This window comes from Pollachius pollachius, assembly GCF_949987615.1.
Source record: "Pollachius pollachius genome assembly, chromosome: 10".
Lineage (NCBI taxonomy): Eukaryota > Metazoa > Chordata > Actinopteri > Gadiformes > Gadidae > Pollachius > Pollachius pollachius.
Genome location: NC_136943.1, coordinates 23666182 through 23686243, shown reverse-complemented (window position 1 = coordinate 23686243; position 20062 = coordinate 23666182). Strand labels below are relative to the sequence as shown.

General features: G+C 52.9%; 1 protein-coding gene across 2 annotated transcripts in view; it reads right to left on the bottom strand.

Moving 5' to 3' along the window:
* The window catches only part of ankrd13d (ankyrin repeat domain 13 family, member D), a 24353-nt gene extending 5546 nt beyond the window's left edge, over positions 1-18807 (bottom strand). Inside the window, exons 1-15 of one of the 2 annotated variants that reach the window (XM_079745051.1) lie at positions 18506-18807; positions 18209-18334; positions 17941-18076; positions 17722-17846; positions 16076-16121; positions 15615-15758; positions 14928-15117; positions 14237-14303; positions 13804-13885; positions 12481-12542; positions 10939-11069; positions 10686-10843; positions 9728-9844; positions 9365-9537; positions 5694-5773 (exon numbers count right to left, since the gene is read on the bottom strand). In XM_079745051.1, coding sequence (XP_079601177.1) covers positions 5694-5773; positions 9365-9537; positions 9728-9844; positions 10686-10843; positions 10939-11069; positions 12481-12542; positions 13804-13885; positions 14237-14303; positions 14928-15117; positions 15615-15758; positions 16076-16121; positions 17722-17846; positions 17941-18076; positions 18209-18292 — 1595 coding nt within the window. In that variant the 5' untranslated portion in view covers positions 18293-18334; positions 18506-18807. The remainder of the gene's footprint in view (positions 1-5693; positions 5774-9364; positions 9538-9727; positions 9845-10685; positions 10844-10938; positions 11070-12480; positions 12543-13803; positions 13886-14236; positions 14304-14927; positions 15118-15614; positions 15759-16075; positions 16122-17721; positions 17847-17940; positions 18077-18208; positions 18335-18505) is intronic. The other variant, XM_079745050.1, reaches the window with a different exon arrangement.
* Between the last annotated feature and the right edge of the window lie 1255 nt (positions 18808-20062).

Below are 20062 nucleotides of genomic sequence, written 5' to 3'. Positions count from 1 at the left end.
CGCTCCCTGGGGGTCAACTGGTGACTGAAAAAGGCGAGTGGCTGCAATGCACCATCAATCTATTGCTTGTGCACCGCGCCGACGGCGTAGTCAGACGCGTTGGTGGTGATGGCGATGGGGGCATTATGCGACGGATGGGCCAACATAGCAGCTTGGCCCGAGGCGGTCTTCGTGGCCTCGAACGCACTCTTCCTCTCCGCCGTCCAATTGACAGCCTGGCCAGGGGACTTGTCCTTGAGGGCCTCGTACAGCGGGCGCATTTGTTGATGAGATGCCCCAGGAAGTGGAAGGAGGACAACCCGAACAGGCACTTCGCCGGGTTGATGATCAGTCCGTGTTGGTCGAGCCTCATGAAGAGGTCGCGTAGGTGTCCCTGATGCTCCTTTTCGGAGGCGCTGGCGACCAGGATGTCGTCCAAATACACGAAAACGAAGGGCATCTCCCTGAGCGCCGAGTCCATTAGCCGGTTTGAGCGGCGTTTTTTAGTCTGAACGGCATACGCAGGAACTCAAATAACACGAAAGGTATCATTACTGCCGTCTTCGCAATATCCGAGGGATGCACTGGTACCTGTTTGTAACCGCGCACCAGGTCCACCTTCAAGAAGACCCGCTTGCCCGCCAGGTGTGCTGAGAAGTCCTGGATGTGCGCGATTTGGTAGTGGTCGGGTGTGGTGGCGTCGTTCAGGCGGCAGTAATCTCCACAAGGTCGCCACCCGCCGTCTGGCTTGGGAACGATGTGGAGGGGTGAGGCTAAGGGGCTGTCTGAGTGGCGGATGATGCCCAGGCGCTCCATGTTGGCGAACTCCGACCTAGCGACCTTCAGCCTGTCGGGGTTAAGTCGTCGGGCCCTAGCATAAACGGGTGGGCCTTTGGTGTCTATATGAGGCTCTACTCCATGTTTTGCCGTGACCGCGGAAAAGTTAGGTTGGGTTAAATCGGGGAAGCCCCTGAGAAGGCGTTGATATTCGTCTCCCTCTGAGAAGGAGCTGGAGAGCCCGCCGTATGCTGCCTCACCGCGGGCATATGCAAACGAGGAAAACGTTTGTGCGTCTACCAGGTGGTTGTTTTTGACGTCTACCAGCAGATTGTGCGCACAAAGGAAATCCGCGTCGAGGAGGGGAAAGGAGATGTCGGCCGTGACAAAATCCCACTTGAATCGCTGGCCTCCAAAGCAGTGGTCCGCAGTCTTTGTGCAATACGTGCGGATGGGGGTGTCGTTAGCGGAATTCAACTGCGGACCGTGGCCACCAGGCGCGGTGTTCTCCACTGTAGCCAGCAGGACGCTCCTCTGAGCGCCGGTGTCGCAACGAAACTCGCGGCCAGAGAGTGTCCCTGATGAAAAATAGCCGGGTTGACGTGCCTGCACTCACGGCCACTAATGAGCGCAAACCTTGGCGTTTCCCATCGGTTTGAAGTTGCACGGGACCGGCACTTCTTTGCTTTAGCGCCGAAGCGCATGTGAAAATAGCACAAACCTGTGCTGGCACGGCCTTCGGCGCAAAGGGGTTATGTTGGCTAGCCTGTCATGTCCGGGGGATTGACACTGTGTGTTGGGGCTAGCACCTCTGGTACGAAACTCTTGAGTAGCCAGGAAATACCGGTCGGCTTCTTCTGCCAACGCACGTGGCTCTGTAATCCTCGTGCCTGCGATTGTCGTCCGGACCTGTGGTGGCATGTGTTGGAGGAACAGCTCCATGAAGAGGAAGTTAGGCTCTTCAGCACCCAGCAGGTTGAGCATCATCTCCATATGCTCAGAGGGTCTGCTGTCCCCGAGGCCTCGAATAGCCAACAACCGTTGGGCCCGCTCTGACTGTGACAGCTCAAAAGTCTTCAACAGGAAGGCTTTGAGGTCTCTGTATTTGCCCTGGTTCGGGGGATTTGCTTTGAAACTCGCCGCCCAGGGCGCAGTGGATCTCCCCAGCGCCGACACGATGTGGTAATAGCGTGGGGTGTCGTCTGTGACGTCACGGACAGCAAACCGCGCCTCCGTCTGCGCGAACCACGCCGTCTCTGAAAACTTCCAGAACTCCGGCAACTTGATAAAAGCGTTATTCGCCATGTTCGTTTTGGTTCCAGAAACTTCAGCGAGACCTACGTCGGGGTCACCATTGTAGTGCCAAGAGACGGGAGTTGGAGGCGGAGTATCCAGAACTGAGTTTTTATTAAACACCACTTAAACCAGCACGTTCCAAAGCCAATGAGGACTGAACTGAGACGGTCGTTCCGTCTGCCTAAAGTGTCCGTGCTAAACACGTCCCCCCCAACCCATAGTTCCGTGGGTGAATTATGTTAATCACCACATATGTGGTGTTGAATGTGTTGAACGTTGAAGAGGATGAAGCATGAATCAGCGTTTTTTTTTTCCAATGGGAATTAATGAGGGAATTTGGGTGAAAAACCTTGAATATCTCGGGAATTATGAATACAGAAAATAATAGCATAATGGTACTAACGGAGCTGAACGTCTTAATGTTTGAAGGATGTTTCTTTCAGCATTCACACCAAATAGCTTCATATTGGACTGGTTACAGAAATAAAGAGAAACAGCTCCATTACCACCAGGCTCATTCAATCTGGCCCCCTAATCATCCTCCTATATAATTGGCTGACTCATTTATTCCCTCACTCTCCACCTCCAGCTGGTGTGTGGTGAGCGTTCTGGCGCAGATTGGCTGCCGTGCATCACCCAGTGGGTGCTACACACTGGTGGTGGTTAGTGAGGTCCCCCCTTCACTGTAAAGCCTCTTTGAGTGTCTAGAAAAGCGCTATATAAATTCAATCCATTATAATTATTATTATTATTATTATTAGTACAAAATACCCAAATAGGCAACAGCACTTACCAAGTGACAAATTATCTTTATCCAATAGAGAATTGACTGCGGTGAATTAAGCGGAGGCTTCATGGCTAATGAACTTTTAGTTGCCTCATTAGAAGTCCATGAACAGTGGTTGATACTGCCTGCCTAACAAGGCCGTAGTTATCTCCAAAACACTTGCGCAAGTGAAGGAGTAGGAGTTAACCTCTGTGAACGCCAAAGTATCTTTCCACCAATTCCTTCTCAACCACGGCCAAGATAACCCCCACTACGAGTCTTTGCCTGTTGTGAAAGGACCAGAGAAGTCTGAGAACCCGACGCAGTCGTTAAGATTCATAATATCATCGGGACGCGCAAACAGCTTTTGTGCGCGTGGCCAAGTCAGCTTTTGGCCAAGTCAGCCATCGACGTATTCAATGTTGTGTAGCCTGGAGAGTTGTAAACTGCTGGGCTAAAGCAAAATCTTGTGCAACTTCGCACCAACCGCGTTTGTGTGCAGGTGATACAAACACTGCGTATACCACCATTGCGTATACCACCATTACGTAAACCACCGTTTACTGCATTAAGCCCAGTTCAGACCAAAGATTCGCCTCGCAACGACTTGCAACAAGACTGTTTTGGAACGTCGCAGGGGAAAAGTTGTAGCAGTGTGAACTGGTCGTTGCAGCGCGGCTGATGCCGTTGCAACGAGTCGCAAGAGATTGAACATGTCAAATCGCCAGGTCCAGTTTTAGAACGCAACAACGTAGCTATTTCTCTTCAGCCAATCAGGACACAGCACAGAACAACTTGTACGTCACGGCCTTAAGGCCTTTTTATGGTCCCACGTTCCCGCAACGCAATGATCACGCAGACGATCCAACGCAGTCGTGAACGTTTATGGTTCTGTGTTGGGTTTTAGTAAGCGGACAAATCACAGCCCTTGCTGCTGCGTCACCTCGACGGAAGGTTACGATGTTTGGGAGGCACACATCCGGCCCTTGCGGTGGACGCAAGGAGGTTCCGTAAGGACGTAAGGGGTCCGTAACCCCCTTCCGTTGCGGGAACGTCGAACCATAAAAAGCCCTTTACTCCGTCCCAGTCCCGTACTGTCCACAGTACACGTTAGCTATAACCGTTGTTATGGTTACATGCGGCCATTCCAACATGCCCCCATTCAGACACCTTTTAATAGGCCTACTGCCATTCCGACAGTCTACCAATCAGTGGTGCCAACTTCAGGTCAACATTGGGGGATCATAAATATTTCGTTCAAATGTAGTAGCAAAAAGAAATAGCCATTTCAATATCATTTATCTGAAATTTCTTTGATTCATTCCAAATTTTGGTTGTGATGATGTATGAAATAACCCATTCCATCAATTGACGACTGCATTTTAAGTGTGTTATGACTGGCGGGGCATGCACTCATTTAACATGCCCTGGGAATGTACAAATATTCTATGAAACTTAAAACTGGACCATTTATTTGTTAGAGTTGGATTTAAACTCAATGCAGGACCACTATTGGAGTGGATTGGACCAACATTGGAACGAAATTAATTGTTTGGAGTGCTGTGCTAGGACAACTCAAGGAATGGGCGCAGATCGCAAAAGCAATACAATGCGCTTTACAAAGGAGAAAGGCGAGAATATAGCCTAGACCCACCCCTTTACACACATATTCTCGAAGGGGATCAATAAAAATACCTTTTGCCCATAGAAGGCTCTCTACAAAGATTGGCGTAGGCACCCTGTTTCTCCCGCTGAAGTAGGCCTACCCAACTGGGGCTCCATATTCTCGGCTTTCTAACTCGCCATCTTCTCCTTTTAATTAGGCCTTTTTACATTGCCAAGTTGGTTCAGTCGCGGCTTGGCACGCCCAGCGATTTCACCGTCTTATCTCAAGTTTCCTGTAGGCTATAAAACCGAGGGGCTAAAATCCCCGTTCGTCACGGCGCTGGCTTTTTTGGTTCACTGGAGAAGGCGGGTTGCGCACGGAGTCTAGACGTCTTTAGAATAATTTGCATACTCCCGAATGTTTTTATTTTTTTATGAATGAAGACACCCGCATGCAAGAATAAGTTCACGTCTAAGTGTAGGCTACAAACGCGATTAACTATTTACAAGTGCAAAAACGCCAACATATTCTTTATTTTGCTGACCAATAGTTTTTTTATCCCTACAAAAAAGGACAGTTCCTCTGTGTCCCTCTCGTAGATCGCACCATCTTTCAACGTCTTTGTTCAATATGACTGCTTCACCTTCTCTCACATGATCAGCAGCTCGCGGTTTCACTTTCTCTCCAGTTAGAACTGCTCATGATGATATCGCTGCGTTGTTTCTGTGGAGACAGCGCAGCAACACCTCCCCAAGACGCCCCCCGGAACCGCGGAGCCGTTGCATTTACATCAGAATGAAACCCAATAAACCGTCAATGTGTTTAGGGTCCGGGAGGTTAAATTGGGGTGCTAGCTCAAGCAGGCAAATTACCTCGGGCAGTGTAAATGCGCGGACTGTGCCACGAAAAAAGCGTACATAAGACGGCATATTTGGCAGTGTGAAAACGTCTACAGTTATACAAAACTAATCGCAAACCTAAGTTAGGCTACATTTTAGCGTGATGCTGATGCTGTTGCTGTGCCAGTGTTCACAGTTGCTAGGGAAACCAGCTGACGTCGCCGCCCGGTGCAGCAGTGTGAACTGCCCACTTTTTAGAACGTCTCAGCCCGTCTCCTCGCAAGGAGTTGCAAGGAGTTGCAAGTTGCAAGCAGTTGCGTCGCAAATCTTTGGTCTGAAGTGGGCTTTAGAGCTACTTCTCTCTCCTTTCAGAAATAGGCAGTAGTCAGTCACTAAATGCATTCTGGGTAATGGAGTTCACCAACAGTACCTCTCCAGCTGACAGTCGTCCTCATAAATGGGAGATGGGGGCACCGGGCGGGTGTTGGTCAAGGCCTCCCAGATGGTCACCTGGGGAGAACACACACACACACACACACACACACACACACATTACATTTAGTAGGCAGGACAGTTTAGGAGGGGAAAGCTGACGCTCACATGAACCTTTGAATCACTGGTCAGGGCAAAACACATCAACACACACTGCAGTTACAGAAGGTCAATGCAATACTAATTCACCAAGATGGACAGTGGGGCTTTAACTATGTTCATCATAGCTGAGACCCCGAGACCCCGAGCTCAGACCTGGTTTCATTAGGGGGGTTGGACCTGGTTTCATTAGGGGGTCAGATCTGGTGTCAATAGGGGGTTCAGACCTGGTTTCATTAGGGGGTCAGACCTGGTTTCATTAGGGGGGTTGGACCTGGTTTCATTAGGGGGTCAGATCTGGTGTCAATAGGGGGTTCAGACCTGGTTTCATTAGGGGGTCAGACCTGGTTTCATTAGAGGGTCAGACCTGGTTTCATTAGGGGGTCAGACCGGGTTTCATTAGGGGGTCAGACCTGGTGTCATTAGGGGGTCAGACCTGGTGTCATTAGGGGGTCGGACCTGGTTTCATTAGGGGGTCAGACCTGCTGTCATTAGGGGGGTCAGACCTGGTGTCATTAGGGGGTCAGACCTGGTTTCATTAGGGGGTCAGACCTGGTTTCATTAGGGGGTCAGACCTGGTTTCATTAGGGGGTCAGACCTGGTGTCAATAGGGGGTTCAGACCTGGTTTCATTAGGGGGTCAGACCTGGTTTCATTAGGGGGTCAGACCGGGTTTCATTAGGGGGTCAGACCTGGTTTCATTAGGGGGTCAGACCTGGTATCATTAGGGGGTCAGACCTGGCTTCATTAGGGGGTTCAGACCTGGTATCATTAGGGGGTCAGACCTGGCTTCATTAGGGGGTCAGACCTGGTTTCATTAGGGGGTCAGACCTGGTTTCATTAGAGGGTCAGACCTGGTGTCATTAGGGGGGTCAGACCTGGTGTCATTAGGGGGTCAGACCTGGTTTCATTAGGGGGTCAGACCTGGTTTCATTAGGGGGTCAGACCTGGTTTCATTAGGGGGTCAGACCTGGTTTCATTAGGGGGTCATACCTGGTTTCATTAGGGGGTCATACCTGGTTTCATTAGGGGGCAGACCTGGTTTCATTAGGGGGTTCAGACCTGGTTTCATTAGGGGGTTCAGACCTGGCTTCATTAGGGGGTCAGACCTGGCTTCATTAGGGGGTTCAGACCTGGTATCATTAGGGGGTCAGTCCTGGCTTCATTAGGGGGTCAGACCTGGTTTCATTAGGGGGTCATACCTGGTTTCATTAGGGGGGCAGACCTGGTTTCATTAAGGGGGGTCGCACCTGGTTTCATTAGGGGGTTCAGACCTGGTTTCATTAGGGGGTCAGTCCTGGCTTCATTAGGGGGTCAGACCTGGTTTCATTAGGGGGTCAGACCTGGTTTCATTAGGGGGTCAGACCGAGTTTCATTAGGGGGTCAGACCTGGTTTCATTAGGGGGTTCAGAGCTGGCTTCATTAGGGGGTCAGACCTGGCTTCATTAGGGGGTCAGACCTGGCTTCATTAGGGGGTCAGACCTGGTTTCATTAGGGGGTCGGACCTGGTTTCATTAGGGGGTCAGACCTGGTTTCATTAGGGGGTTCAGAGCTGGCTTCATTAGGGGGTCAGACCTGGCTTCATTAGGGGGTCAGACCTGGTTTCATTAGGGGGTCAGACCTGGTGTCATTAGGGGGTCAGACCTGGTGTCATTAGGGGGTCAGACCTGGTTTCATTAGGGGGTCAGACCTGGTTTCATTAGGGGGTCAGACCTGGTTTCATTAGGGGGTCATACCTGGTTTCATTAGGGGGTCATACCTGGTTTCATTAGGGGGCAGACCTGGTTTCATTAGGGGGTTCAGACCTGGTTTCATTAGGGGGTTCAGACCTGGCTTCATTAGGGGGTCAGACCTGGCTTCATTAGGGGGTTCAGACCTGGTATCATTAGGGGGTCAGTCCTGGCTTCATTAGGGGGTCAGACCTGGTTTCATTAGGGGGTCATACCTGGTTTCATTAGGGGGGCAGACCTGGTTTCATTAAGGGGGGTCGCACCTGGTTTCATTAGGGGGTTCAGACCTGGTTTCATTAGGGGGTCAGTCCTGGCTTCATTAGGGGGTCAGACCTGGTTTCATTAGGGGGTCAGACCTGGTTTCATTAGGGGGTCAGACCTGGTTTCATTAGGGGGTCAGACCGAGTTTCATTAGGGGGTCAGACCTGGTTTCATTAGGGGGTTCAGAGCTGGCTTCATTAGGGGGTCAGACCTGGCTTCATTAGGGGGTCAGACCTGGCTTCATTAGGGGGTCAGACCTGGTTTCATTAGGGGGTCGGACCTGGTTTCATTAGGGGGTCAGACCTGGTTTCATTAGGGGGTTCAGAGCTGGCTTCATTAGGGGGTTCAGAGCTGGCTTCATTAGGGGGTCAGACCTGGTTTCATTAGGGGGTCAGACCTGGTTTCATTAGGGGGTCAGACCTGGTCTCATCAGGGGGGTCTGACCTGGTGTTATGGGGGGTCATTAGGGGGGTACCTGGTCGCTCTCCGTGCCGGCGTCCAGGAGGCTCTGCTGGATGGTCTCATCAGGGGGGTCTGACCTGGTGTTATGGGGGGTCATTAGGGGGGTACCTGGTCGCTCTCCGTGCCGGCGTCCAGGAGGCTCTGCTGGATGGTCTCATCAGGGGGGTCTGACCTGGTGTTATGGGGGGTCATTAGGGGGGTACCTGGTCGCTCTCCGTGCCGGCGTCCAGGAGGCTCTGCTGGATGGTCTCATCAGGGGGGTCTGACCTGGTGTTATGGGGGGTCATTAGGGGGGTACCTGGTCGCTCTCCGTGCCGGCGTCCAGGAGGCTCTGCTGGATGGTCTCATCAGGGGGGTCTGACCTGGTGTTATGGGGGGTCATTAGGGGGGTACCTGGTCGCTCTCCGTGCCGGCGTCCAGGAGGCTCTGCTGGATGGTCTCATCAGGGGGGTCTGACCTGGTGTTATGGGGGGTCATTAGGGGGGTACCTGGTCGCTCTCCGTGCCGGCGTCCAGGAGGCTCTGCTGGATGGTCTCATCAGGGGGGTCTGACCTGGTGTTATGGGGGGTCATTAGGGGGGTACCTGGTCGCTCTCCGTGCCGGCGTCCAGGAGGCTCTGCTGGATGGTCTCATCAGGGGGGTCTGACCTGGTGTTATGGGGGGTCATTAGGGGGGTACCTGGTCGCTCTCCGTGCCGGCGTCCAGGAGGCTCTGCTGGATGGTCTCATCAGGGGGGTCTGACCTGGTGTTATGGGGGGTCATTAGGGGGGTACCTGGTCGCTCTCCGTGCCGGCGTCCAGGAGGCTCTGCTGGATGGTCTCATCAGGGGGGTCTGACCTGGTGTTATGGGGGGTCATTAGGGGGGTACCTGGTCGCTCTCCGTGCCGGCGTCCAGGAGGCTCTGCTGGATGGTCTCATCAGGGGGGTCTGACCTGGTGTTATGGGGGGTCATTAGGGGGGTACCTGGTCGCTCTCCGTGCCGGCGTCCAGGAGGCTCTGCTGGATGGTCTCATCAGGGGGGTCTGACCTGGTGTTATGGGGGGTCATTAGGGGGGTACCTGGTCGCTCTCCGTGCCGGCGTCCAGGAGGCTCTGCTGGATGGCGAACTGCAGCAGGTTGTCGTCGTCGTCTCGCATGGGCTCGCTGCGGCCAGGGCCCAGCGTGGCGTAGTCGGCCGGGGGCTCGAACACCGACGGGTCCACCTCACAGCTGACCCCCCCGCTGGGCTCCCCTGGGCCCCACGGAGGACAGCAGGAGACATGAACCATCACCATCATGATGATGACTTTATCTATTTTAATAGTATGTGTAATTGTGTATAGATAGGTGTAAAGAGGATATGGGAGGTCAAACACCAGACCCATCAAGATTGAGTGAGTGAGCGAGTGAGTGAGCGAGCGAGCGAGCGAGTGGGTCCTCACCGGCCTCGGCTGCCCCCTCCTCGGGGGGGGTCACCGTGATGTTGTGGACCGGCTCGTCACAGCCGCAGAGGTTACTGAAGGTCACCCGGGCGTTGAGCACATGGAACAGCGGGATCTCTGAGGAGCACACCGAAGAACCACCTCAACCACCACAGACACAGGGTCTCAGAGGAGCACACCGAAGAACCACCTCAACCACCACAGACACAGGGTCTCAGAGGAGCACACCGAAGAACCACCTCAACCACCACAGACACAGGGTCTCAGAGGAGCACACCGAAGAACCACCTCAACCACCACAGACACAGGGTCTCAGAGGAGCACACCTAAGAACCACCTCAACCACCACAGACACAGGGTCTCAGAGGAGCACACCGAAGAACCACCTCAACCACCACAGACACAGGGTCTCAGAGGAGCACACCGAAGAACCACCTCAACCACCACAGACACAGGGTCTCTGAGGAGCACACCGAAGAACCACCTCAACCACCACAGACACAGGGTCTCAGAGGAGCACACCGAAGAACCACCTCAACCACCACAGACACAGGGTCTCAGAGGAGCACACCGAAGAACCACCTCAACCACCACAGACACAGGGTCTCAGAGGAGCACACCGAAGAACCACCTCAACCACCACAGACACAGGGTCTCTGAGGAGCACACCGAAGAACCACCTCAACCACCACAGACACAGGGTCTCAGAGGAGCACACCGAAGAACCACCTCAACCACCACAGACACAGGGTCTCAGAGGAGCACACCGAAGAACCACCTCAACCACCACAGACACAGGGTCTCAGAGGAGCACACCGAAGAACCACCTCAACCACCACAGACACAGGGTCTCAGAGGAGCACACCGAAGAACCACCTCAACCACCACAGACACAGGGCCTCAGTGGAGAGACCCCCAACCACCAAACCCAAACACACACACACACACACACACACACCAATCTTGACGGGGAAGCCGGGAGGCAGCCTCAGGGTGATGAAGTCCCTCAGCTTGGCGAAGTGGGCATTGGAGATGGCCATGAGGTCGATGATGGGCGTCACCTGCTCGGCCAGCGACAGGGGGTGGGCCTCGCTCAGCCACAGGGTGGCCTTGAACCTGGGGGGGGGAGACCGGGTTATCACACAGGGTGGCCTTGAACCTGGGGGGGGAGACCGGGTCCTTCTGCGTTGCCATGCCGACAGACAGCGTACCTCTGGACTTTGCTGGTGAGCTCCACGGGGCGGCCGATGTCGCGGCCGTTCAGGGCGAACTCTGAGTCGAAGTACTCCTCCGCCGAGATGGCCGTGGGGTTGTGGGGGCTGGCACACTGCGACACGTTACCCTGAAGGAGACACACACAGACACACACCCACGTGTCCAAAATGTTCCATGTTTTAAATCTTGCAATACGTACAATTTATTCACGTGCCTCGCACAAACACAGTGTGTGTCCAGGCTCAGTGTTGTGTAGCGGTGGTAGGGACACAGTGTGTGTCCAGGCTCAGTGTTGTGTAGCGGTGGTAGGGACACAGTGTGTGTCCAGGCTCAGTGTTGTGTAGCGGTGGTAGGGACACAGTGTGTGTCCAGGCTCAGTGTTGTGTAGCGGTGGTAGGGACACAGTGTGTGTCCAGGCTCAGTGTTGTGTAGCGGTGGTAGGGACACAGTGTGTGTCCAGGCTCAGTGTTGTGTAGCGGTGGTAGGGACACAGTGTGTGTCCAGGCTCAGTGTTGTGTAGCGGTGGTGGGGACACAGTGTGTGTCCAGGCTCAGTGTTGTGTAGCGGTGGTGGGGACACAGTGTGTGTCCAGGCTCAGTGTTGTGTAGCGGTGGTAGGGACACAGTGTGTGTCCAGGCTCAGTGTTGTGTAGCGGTGGTAGGGACACAGTGTGTGTCCAGGCTCAGTGTTGTGTAGCGGTGGTGGGGACACAGTGTGTGTCCAGGCTCAGTGTTGTGTAGCGGTGGTGGGGACACAGTGTGTGTCCAGGCTCAGTGTTGTGTAGCGGTGGTGGGGACACAGTGTGTGTCCAGGCTCAGTGTTGTGTAGCGGTGGTAGGGACACAGTGTGTGTCCAGGCTCAGTGTTGTGTAGCGGTGGTAGGGACACAGTGTGTGTCCAGGCTCAGTGTTGTGTAGCGGTGGTAGGGACACAGTGTGTGTCCAGGCTCAGTGTTGTGTAGCGGTGGTAGGGACACAGTGTGTGTCCAGGCTCAGTGTTGTGTAGCGGTGGTAGGGACACAGTGTGTGTCCAGGCTCAGTGTTGTGTAGCGGTGGTAGGGACACAGTGTGTGTCCAGGCTCAGTGTTGTGTAGCGGTGGTGGGCACACAGTGTGTGTCCAGGCTCAGTGTTGTGTAGCGGTGGTAGGGACACAGTGTGTGTCCAGGCTCAGTGTTGTGTAGCGGTGGTGGGGACACAGTGTGTGTCCAGGCTCAGTGTTGTGTAGCGGTGGTAGGGACACAGTGTGTGTCCAGGCTCAGTGTTGTGTAGCGGTGGTGGGGACACAGTGTGTGTCCAGGCTCAGTGTTGTGTAGCGGTGGTAGGGACACAGTGTATGTCCAGGCTCAGTGTTGTGTAGCGGTGGTGGGGACACAGTGTGTGTCCAGGCTCAGTGTTGTGTAGCGGTGGTAGGGACACAGTGTATGTACAGGCTCAGTGTTGTGTAGCGGTGGTGGGGACACAGTGTATGTACAGGCTCAGTGTTGTGTAGTGGTAGTGTAGTGTTGTGTAGTGTTGTGTAGCGGTGGTGCGGGTCCTTACCCCGTTGTGCGCTGTGTGCTGTTCAGCGATCCCAAGGAAGGACTGCAGGGGGGTCTTGGACCCTGGGAGCAAAGAACAACACTACAAACAACTGTGTGTGTGTGTGTGTGTGTGTGTGTGTGTGTGTGTGTGTCAGTGGCGGCTGGTGGTTTTTAAAGTGAGGGAGGAAGGACTGCGCGCTTGGTTGCCATTGGCCTGCTTGCACCGATAGTGGCCTATTGTGGCATAAGTACGTGACACTCAAGTTGTTTCAGGGTGTTTTGGTGAACTACAAAATAGCAGGGAGGGATAATTATGTGAATTGATACAAATCCACCAGTGGCAGCATTGGACTTTGAAAGCTGGTAGGCAGCATGTCTTGGACTACAAGGGCAGAAGGAAAGGATGCAAAGCCAATTAGTCAAATCAGGCCTACTCTTGATTTGTAAAACTTTGGCTATGTTTATTTTCAGCTAAAATTGTTTTAAGAAAAATAAAGACACAATACCAAAAGTGACGCCATTTAAAATGCATCATGCTCTGAATCATTCACTAACATCCTTTCCACAATATCAAACATTACGGTCAGAGTAACAAACAATTAAAAGAACAGGAACATTATTTCACAACTATTTACATGGGCTGTAAGCCTAACATTGTTTGAGGCAAATGTGGATGTTAATGGATGTTTCAGAATGTTGGTCAAGGTGTTAAGCCAATTAAGATTGAGGGACTTCATTTATAGATCAAGTCAACCCTCCTCGCGGGCTCCGCCGCCGGCTACGGAAACTTCAATATAAGCGAACAGAGCCGCACTGTACCGCAACGAACAGCAGCGCACCGCTCGGTGGAAACGAGGCATTCAACTGAGCGGGTTCGTTGGTTCTTGTAGCATAGACTTGAGGGGATAACCCCTCCCTCCTGGCTGCTCCACAGCCAGAACTCCTGCTTATTGGTTCATAGCGCAACCAGGGCTTTAGCCTATTCGTGAATAGACGTAGGAGGGATCCAGATCCCTTAGCTAGTCACACCCACCAAGAGGAGGACTTTCCTCCTCTCTCCCACTGAACCCCATGTTATTCACCGGCCGCCAACACTTTCGGGGTAATGAATGGGAGTCAATGGAGGCTGAGGGAGGAACCTCCTCCCTGAAGTAATTGTCAATAGGCGATAGGGGCTGCTAATGTCCCTTTACCCAGGGAAACGAACATTACATACACAAAGGCATTAAAGTAGTTATATTTAAGGGCATTCATTCATTCAGTAGTCTGGGCAATCTACATTTTTTATTCTCAACAATGTTAAGGAGGATCTCCCTCCCTCCCCTCACTGGTGTGTGTGTACCTTTGCTCTTGGACTTGTCCTGGTCAGACAGGTGCTCCGTCCGCGAGCGCGTCACCAGCTCCACATTGGTGGCGCTGTACACCTGCAGGCAGAGGGCAGGGGCGTGACCGGGGACCATGGCAACAGGGACGGGGGGACGGGGGGGGTGGAGCCGTCCTCAGAGCTGGGGGCCTCAGCGTGGATCTGGGGGCCTCAGCGCGGAGCTGGGGGCCTCAGTGCGGAGCTGGGGGCCTCAGCGCGGAGCTGGGGGCCTCAGCGTGGATCTGGGGGCCTCAGCGTGGAGCTGGGGGCCTCAGCGTGGAGCTGGGGGCCTCAGTGCGGAGCTGGGGGCCTCAGTGCGGAGCTGGGGGCCTTAGCGCGGAGCTGGGGGCCTCAGTGCGGAGCTGGGGGCCTCAGCGCGGAGCTGCGTCCCAGGGACCAGAGGGGTGCTCACCTTGGCCTCGTAGCCGCTGACCACCTCGCTCTTCTCTGAGCGCCAGCCCCAGATCCCCGACTTGTTCCTGGAGGACAGAACGAGGTCATGACCCAGCCCCATGATAACCAATATCACATTCTGTACTCAATATGTCCCCCATTCAATGAGCAGCGAACCCAGCATATACATGATGGGTTCTATAATATGCAAGGGATAATGTATAGACCGCCGGTCATTATCAGGAAAATAAGCCCCCACAGGGCGAACAGGACACCGACGTGAAGGTTCGCCCTGAAGGGGCTTATTTTCAATAATGACCGGTGACGTTCTATACATTATCCCGCTTATTACACGGGTACTTGCTAAAACTAAAAAATTACTTCACACGGTGTGTCTTTTTACAATTACAGTTCGTAGTGTTGCTCAGCAGAGAAATGGTTCTCCAAAGACGTTGACGTTGTGAATCAGAGACAAAAAGTCCACTTTCCTTGACAGTGGTCATTATATGCTTAGCAACGGTGAATTATCCAAAAATAATTCACTGCCGGAAGTTGTGAAGGCCCATGCAAGTGAACGGAGCGTTCCACAACATTGAGAAGAGCCGTGTAATAAATATAAATATATAATATATCTATATAAGCACTCTAAGAGAAGAGCTATTCAACTAAGTGAACAGTGTATTCCGGCCGTTCCCCGTGGGGGGCCTGACCTCTCGAAGGCCACGTTGCGGGTGTTGAGGTGCGTGGAGACGATGGGGGCGGTCAGCCTCTGTGCCGTGTTCTCCTGCGACGGCTGCATGGCGGCCAGCAGGGAGGGCGCGTCTCGCGGGGACAGCACCAGTGGCTCCGTGTACACCACCTGCTTCTCGTGGTCCACCTCCATCACCACCGCCCCGTCGTCTGCGGACACAGCGGGCAGAGGCATTAGAGTACGGACTGTCTGAGAGCCTTATCAGGCACATCTGGAGGATAAGATGGCCTTGGTATTGTTGGATACATGCATTGGGAATATATTTCCCTAAGTTAGTAAAGTATAGGAGGAACAGTGCATTGGAAATATGTTGTAAGCCTCAACACACACCGTAATATTACAAAATTATACAGATACTTTGACTTTGGAATCTTGTCTTATTGGACACCCCTCAGTTTGAACATTGCCGAGGAACATTGGAGCGTTGTTTCTATTCCGATCTTCCACTAGATGGGAGTAGAGAGGCAGACCACTGAGGGCTCTCGTTAAATACACTTCACTCGTTAAATTAAGAACACCAGTTGAATAACCGAGAGCTGTTCAAATGAAGCCACGACGAGCTCCACAGACAGCAGACCGAACCGTCTCCTTCTGAGAGCTATGTACCCAGATGCTCTCCAGAGGTTCTCCTGGCCCACAGCCGTACCTCCACCCTTGAAGATGTAGCTTCGGCGGCCTTTGAGCCATGTCATGTGCTCGAAGCCCAGCAGGGTGGTGTCCACACGCAGACACGAGCCGCTCTTCCACACGCGGTACACGTCGCTGGGACACACCTTGGACACCAGAGGCACTGAGAGGGAGACAGGTGGAGAGAAGGAGACAGGTGGAGAGGGACACAGGTGGGGAGGGGAGGGAGACAGGGTGGAGAGAGGAGGGAGACAGAGAGGAGACAGCAAGATGAGGTTATCAGGAGTCATGAAGAAGAAGGTATGGATTAAAAGAGTGCAATAGATATGGGATTGGGGAGGGGCCAGAAGTGCAGTTGAAACAACCAAGGATCGAAATTGCCAATTAATTTGTGTTGACAGAAGGATACACAAAAAAGTGATTATCATTTGGAAGAAACACTCTGATATTCTACAACTAGGGGAGGAAGAACGGCCTCACCCCAACTGGTGAACTCCCACTTCATCTCCACATAGAAGTCCCGGGCCTGTACGCGATTGCAAAGGAAAAGAGATATAAACATAATTTAGGCACATGCTATGCAGTTCATTTTGATTACTGGACTGAAAATATGACAAACCACACATACAAGTACAAGTACACATACACATCTCAGTTCTCTGTCTCCCTCATGGTTAATGTTGACCTCTCCTCTGAGTCGTACCTGTCTCAGTTCTCTGTCTCCCTCATGGTTAATGTTGACCTCTCCTCTGAGTCGTACCTGTCTCAGTTCTCTGTCTCCCTCATGGTTGATGTTGACCTCTCCTCTGAGTCGTACCTGTCTCAGTTCTCTGTCTCCCTCATGGTTAATGTTGACCTCTCCTCTGAGTCGTACCTGTCTCAGTTCTCTGTCTCCCTCATGGTTAATGTTGACCTCTCCTCTGAGTCGTACCTGTCTCAGTTCTCTGTCTCCCTCATGGTTAATGTTGACCTCTCCTCTGAGTCGTACCTGTCTCAGTTCTCTGTCTCCCTCATGGTTAATGTTGACCTCTCCTCTGAGTCGTACCTGTCTCAGTTCTCTGTCTCCCTCATGGTTAATGTTGACCTCTCCTCTGAGTCGTACCTGTCTCAGTTCTCTGTCTCCCTCATGGTTAATGTTGACCTCTCCTCTGAGTCGTACCTGTCTCAGTTCTCTATCTCCCTCATGGTTAATGTTGACCTCTCCTCTGAGTCGTACCTGTCTCAGTTCTCTGTCTCCCTCATGGTTAATGTTGACCTCTCCTCTGAGTCGTACCTGTCTCAGTTCTCTATCTCCCTCATGGTTAATGTTGACCTCTCCTCTGAGTCGTACCTGTCTCAGTTCTCTATCTCCCTCATGGTTAATGTTGACCTCTCCTCTGAGTCGTACCTGTCTCAGTTCTCTGTCTCCCTCATGGTTAATGTTGACCTCTCCTCTGAGTCGTACCTGTCTCAGTTCTCTGTCTCCCTCATGGTTGATGTTGACCTCTCCTCTGAGTCGTACCTGTCTCAGTTCTCTATCTCCCTCATGGTTGATGTTGACCTCTCCTCTGAGTCGTACCTGTCTCAGTTCTCTGTCTCCCTCATGGTTAATGTTGACCTCTCCTCTGAGTCGTACCTGTCTCAGTTCTCTGTCTCCCTCATGGTTGATGTTGACCTCTCCTCTGAGTCGTACCTGTCTCAGTTCTCTGTCTCCCTCATGGTTAATGTTGACCTCTCCTCTGAGTCGTACCTGTCTCAGTTCTCTGTCTCCCTCATGGTTAATGTTGACCTCTCCTCTGAGTCGTACCTGTCTCAGTTCTCTGTCTCCCTCATGGTTAATGTTGACCTCTCCTCTGAGTCGTACCTGTCTCAGTTCTCTGTCTCCCTCATGGTTAATGTTGACCTCTCCTCTGAGTCGTACCTGTCTCAGTTCTCTGTCTCCCTCATGGTTAATGTTGACCTCTCCTCTGAGTCGTACCTGTCTCAGTTCTCTGTCTCCCTCATGGTTGATGTTGACCTCTCCTCTGAGTCGTACCTGTCTCAGTTCTGTCTCCCTCATGGTTAATGTTGACCTCTCCTCTGAGTCGTACCTGTCTCAGTTCTCTGTCTCCCTCATGGTTAATGTTGACCTCTCCTTTGAGTCGTACCTGTCTCAGTTTGCTGAGTAACTCCGGGATGCCGGCCAGTCTCTCTGTGGCCCGTTTGAAGTCTCTGTACTGAAGAACCAGCTGAACCAGCTCTGGGTCGCCGGTGCTCACAGCCTCCTGCAGAACTGAAACAAGTTTCAGTAGAAAATGAGCAGGGTTTGTAACACAATGGACCAGGCCATTAAAGGAGATAGAAGGCAGGAACCGGCAGGTACTCACTGGTCCAGCTTTGTGCATTGCAGTGTGTGGGGTCGGCTGTGTACCTCAGCAGGACCCGGGCTGACTCGAGGTGGCCCAGACACACCGCCAGCTCCAGCGGGGTGCGCCCCCGAGGATCCAAGCGCTCCACATCCTTCTGCAGAACAAAGAACCAACCAAGAGTCCTTCACTTAATGCAGTCAGACACCTCAGGGGCACTTTGACCAGGTGGTTCATCCAGGAGTAAGAAACACTTCCACAATGTAATGCTAATGCCATTCAAACGTACCTCATTTTTCTGAAGCTCTCGGTCCAGTTCCAGATACTGGTTGTTCCAGACCAGGAGATGGAGGGGGAACGCCTCCTGGGCCATCGCTGTGTCCGCTGGATCCTCACAAAGATGTCGAAGGAACCGCTTCCCGAAACAGAAGAACTGGATGTTAGGAGAAGCCCGTCCTTTTGGGCTGAACTGATGAGTTAGCCTCCCTGATAACACCGCAGCGATGGTTAGCAGCTATTCGTCTGGTTATCTGTCAAAAACGGCTTCACATAAGGTAACGTTAATACGTTCGAAATATTGCCATACTTCAAAACATGGTTAGTCACTCGTTGATATCTGACAGCTAGCTAGGAGCTAACGACGGCCACCAAGCCGATAACATCGATCTGCTCTCCGCACCTGGGATCCGCCTCCACTACAACCAGCTACAGCCGACAATGTGCCCGGTCAGCTATCTATTGTGCAGGACATAGTTGGCCTTTATTTTAAAAAAAAACGGACATATGCCTCGTTTCTACCCCAGACAGTCTCCTCGTTGACAGTCATCTTCGGTTTATGTCATATTGTTGAACTGTCAACAATACAGAAGATTCGGCCTGATGGTGATATCACATCCAGGTCACTGGAGTGGAGAGCATCCGATGTTGTTGATGACAGCTGCAGCAGAGGAGGACCCGAAACCCTCCGATTGGTCCACAGCTGTTCTGCCAGACATCGGTCTGCTCCACAACACAGGGCAAATATTCCTCCGGAAAGCCCAGGAAGTAGTTGGGACGCAAGTTATAGCGACAGAGTATTCATTATTTATTTCCCCATAATGTGTGTGGCTCCGTTTCCAGGTTAGGGGAGCAGCCAGGGTGGGGTAGTGGCTCTATAGAGCAGACAGGGTGGGGTAGTGGCTCTATAGAGCAGACAGGGTGGGGTAGTGGCTCCACAGAGCAGACAGGGTGGGGTAGTGGCTCCACAGAGCAGACAGGGTGGGGTAGTGGCTCTATAGAGCAGACAGGGTGGGGTAGTGGCTCTATAGAGCAGACAGGGTGGGGTAGTGGCTCTATAGAGCAGACAGGGTGGGGTAGTGGCTCTATAGAGCAGACAGGGTGGGGTAGTGGCTCTATAGAGCAGACAGGGTGGGGTAGTGGCTCTATAGAGCAGACAGGGTGGGTTAGTGGCTCTATAGAGCAGACAGGGTGGGGTAGTGGCTCTATAGAGCAGACAGGGTGGGGTAGTGGCTCTATAGAGCAGACAGGGTGGGGTAGTGGCTCCACAGAGCAGACAGGGTGGGGTAGTGGCTCCACAGAGCAGACAGGGTGGGGTAGTGGCTCTATAGAGCAGACAGGGTGGGGTAGTGGCTCTATAGAGCAGACAGGGTGGGGTAGTGGCTCCACAGAGCAGACAGGGTGGGGTAGTGGCTCCACAGAGCAGACAGGGTGGGGTAGTGGCTCTATAGAGCAGACAGGGTGGGGTAGTGGCTCCACAGAGCAGACAGGGTGGGGTAGTGGCTCCACAGAGCAGACAGGGTGGGGTAGTGGCTCTATAGAGCAGACAGGGTGGGGTAGTGGCTCTATAGAGCAGACAGGGTGGGGTAGTGGCTCTATAGAGCAGACAGGGTGGGGTAGTGGCTCTATAGAGCAGACAGGGTGGGGTAGTGGCTCTATAGAGCAGACAGGGTGGGGTAGTGGCTCTATAGAGCAGACAGGGTGGGGTAGTGGCTCCACAGAGCAGACAGGGTGGGGTAGTGGCTCTAGAGCAGACCGGGTGGGGTAGGGGATCCACAGAAGAGGGTAAAAGGGTGGCAGGAATAACAGGGTAAACATAACATATGGAAAAAGTGGACATCAAATAAGTTCGACACTGAAATTCACT